Source organism: Habropoda laboriosa, unplaced genomic scaffold, assembly GCF_001263275.1.
Source record: "Habropoda laboriosa isolate 0110345459 unplaced genomic scaffold, ASM126327v1 scaffold295, whole genome shotgun sequence".
Taxonomy (NCBI): domain Eukaryota; kingdom Metazoa; phylum Arthropoda; class Insecta; order Hymenoptera; family Apidae; genus Habropoda; species Habropoda laboriosa.
This window is the reverse complement of record NW_017100429.1, coordinates 1016876-1019446: the sequence shown is the minus strand read 5'-3', so window position 1 is coordinate 1019446 and position 2571 is coordinate 1016876. Positions and strand designations below refer to the sequence as shown.

General features: G+C 39.8%; 1 protein-coding gene across 1 annotated transcript in view; it reads right to left on the bottom strand.

Moving 5' to 3' along the window:
• Positions 1 to 69: 69 nt before the first annotated feature.
• The window catches only part of LOC108575692 (E3 ubiquitin-protein ligase TRIM23-like), a 2815-nt gene continuing 313 nt past the window's right edge, over positions 70 to 2571 (bottom strand). The window contains exons 2-6 of the mRNA XM_017938561.1: positions 2170 to 2571; positions 2004 to 2112; positions 1556 to 1929; positions 897 to 1265; positions 70 to 829 (exon numbers count right to left, since the gene is read on the bottom strand). The exon at positions 2170 to 2571 is cut by the window's right edge and continues 171 nt beyond it. Of these exons, the coding sequence (XP_017794050.1) occupies positions 635 to 829; positions 897 to 1265; positions 1556 to 1929; positions 2004 to 2112; positions 2170 to 2571 (1449 nt within the window). The 3' untranslated portion in view covers positions 70 to 634. The remainder of the gene's footprint in view (positions 830 to 896; positions 1266 to 1555; positions 1930 to 2003; positions 2113 to 2169) is intronic.

Genomic DNA, 2571 nt, shown 5'->3' with positions numbered 1-2571 from the left:
TTATTTCGATTTCCGTACAGTGTACGCGCGTAATAAGAGGAAGGAAGATAAAAGAAACAAAAAAGCTCGCTCCAAGTTGAAAAAAAAAACAAGTACGAGAGTGATTGTGGGTTATATGTGTGTCAGAGATACTTGTGACTGACAAGAAGATTGACTGATTTTGGATGCGGATTTTTGAACGAAAGTCCACGAGTATTACTCGCTAACCTAACCTAGGAATTAGGATGAAAATTAATTCTGCAAAGAAATTCATTGGAATTCGCGTCTGAAATTTGCCGATCTTCCCTTGTGAGTGAACATAAATGAATATAAATAATTGGTATGATTAATGTATCAAAATGCAACCAGGTAACCAATGTAATAAAATAAATAAGACTTTTCTAGACGTGGCCAGGTCGTTTATTTTCATCCGTATTGTAATTCTCGTTATCGTCATTGTGAAATCGGTTATATCATATCAAGCGGAACGTAACCTCAAACACGTTATCACAATCCTCGGATAATCGAGGAAGATAGCCGCGGAATGTGCAACAGATAAATTACAGAGTAATTAAAAGTACATGCAAACATTTTTTCTTCGTTATAATCTCACGTGATCTATTATTTGATCAATCATCCATTCAACTATTATTTTTTATGACACGGTAGGTATCGTGTACAAGGTCTCATGGGCCCCCAATTGTTGGGTCAGCCAATCTAGACCCTGTGTTGAGCCACAGGCGTTTGTGACTAAAGACGAGCCCTGTATGTGCCATGCTCTACCGCAACATAAGTTTTGCAGGCACAGTATGTCTGTTAGTTCTTCTGCACTGGCGCAACCAGCGATATCCTACGAAATATATAGAGATATATGATCAAATAATAGTGAAGAGAAAATTATTGTCCAGTTGTCTAACCTGTTTGTTAGCGTAAATAAGGAACAAAGCATCCTTGAGCTCGCGTTCATTAACTATTTTCGACAATTCATTCTGAGCCTCTTCGAATCGAGACCTATCACTTGCGTCCACCACAAAGATAACAGCTTGCGTGTTGTGATAGTAATGTTTCCATAGTGGTCTGAATTTCTGTTCTCCTCCAACGTCCCACAGTGTGAACGCCAGATTTTTATACTCTAAACTCTCCACGTTGAATCCAATAGTGGGAATTGGTGGATTAGAAAGAGTGATGCCTCTCATAGCTGACAGGATGCTAGTTTTTCCAGCACCATCCAGTCCCAAAATTACCACTCGCATGTCCATCTTTGTACCAATGTGCACTCTATTATCCTGTAATAACACAAATTTTTATTTATTTGTGACTTTGGTAATGTTGTATCTGTTTACTGTGCGTTGTTGAGAAGATGACGAGTAGGACAGCACAGGGGCAAAGGGAGTAAGCCGCTCGATTCACCTTTGATGCTCACCGTCACGCGATTCTACTAGACCTGATTAGTAGATGGGACCGTTTCGACCAATAATAAAAATGCGTGTGATTCGACTTTATGAGTGTGTCCACTGCATCAATAAGACCCGCATTCCTTCCGCTTGTCATCTTCTTAGCAATGTAAAATACATACCCTGCTGAATATTATGGGTATGGAGGATTCAGGGGTGAGAAAGTCAGGGCCTAATCGAGCATAGTGTTGCTGTTGTTGTTCCAATGTATTCAACACTTCTTTGACCTTTGTTGCAGTGCTCAATAACTTCCAGTCCTCTGAATCTAAAATACTCTCACACTGAATGCATACATTAGCCACTTGAGACCTTGTGCTGGTCAGATCCTGCTGTTGTTGCTTTAGAGCATGCAATCTCCCTTGTGTTTCTGTTTCAACACAGGTAATTGCTGCATTTTCTTGTTCAGCCAACAGAGCTCTCAGTTCCTCAAAGTGCTGGTGCACTCTCTGTTTGGCATCCTCTATTGCCCATCCTTTTAGATCTTGTATCACTGTCTCTGATAGCAATAGTGATAATAATGATTATTTTCATTGAATCTCTAGGAGAGTGAAAGTAATATAAGTAACATGCCTATTCTGTGTGCTGTGTCCCTCATGCTCTCCATAAATTGTGTCATTTTTTGCATAGCAGTGACAATGGACTTTCTGATATACTCTGCCTCCACATCCACCAAAGCTAGCTACAATTAAAACAGAGAGTAGAATATAATTTATCTCTTCAGTTGTACACGAATTACCTTATGAGTGCTATGTCTGCCATAATCCTTGCATAAATAACACATGAGAGAATTGTGACAACCTTCCTGAGTGCAAGTGAACTCTGCTACGTTTGTTGTATGCACCGGACATTTTGGCTTGTCCTTTGGCTTCTCCGACAGAGGCATACGTTTGTGTTTGTTCAGAGTCTTTGAAGAATGAATGATACTGTCACAATATTCACACAAATGAGATGCACATACAGTGCAATAAAACACTGCAGTGTGAGCTTCATCCTCATCACATGCCTGATTAGAGTGGAGCCTCTCTCTTTCAAGCACCAATGTTTTCTCACTGTTAGACTGTTCAAGCTTTTCCAATAACTCGATCAAAGCGAAATTCTTCTTCAGATTGGATATATTATTCTGGCTTATGCTTGTTGG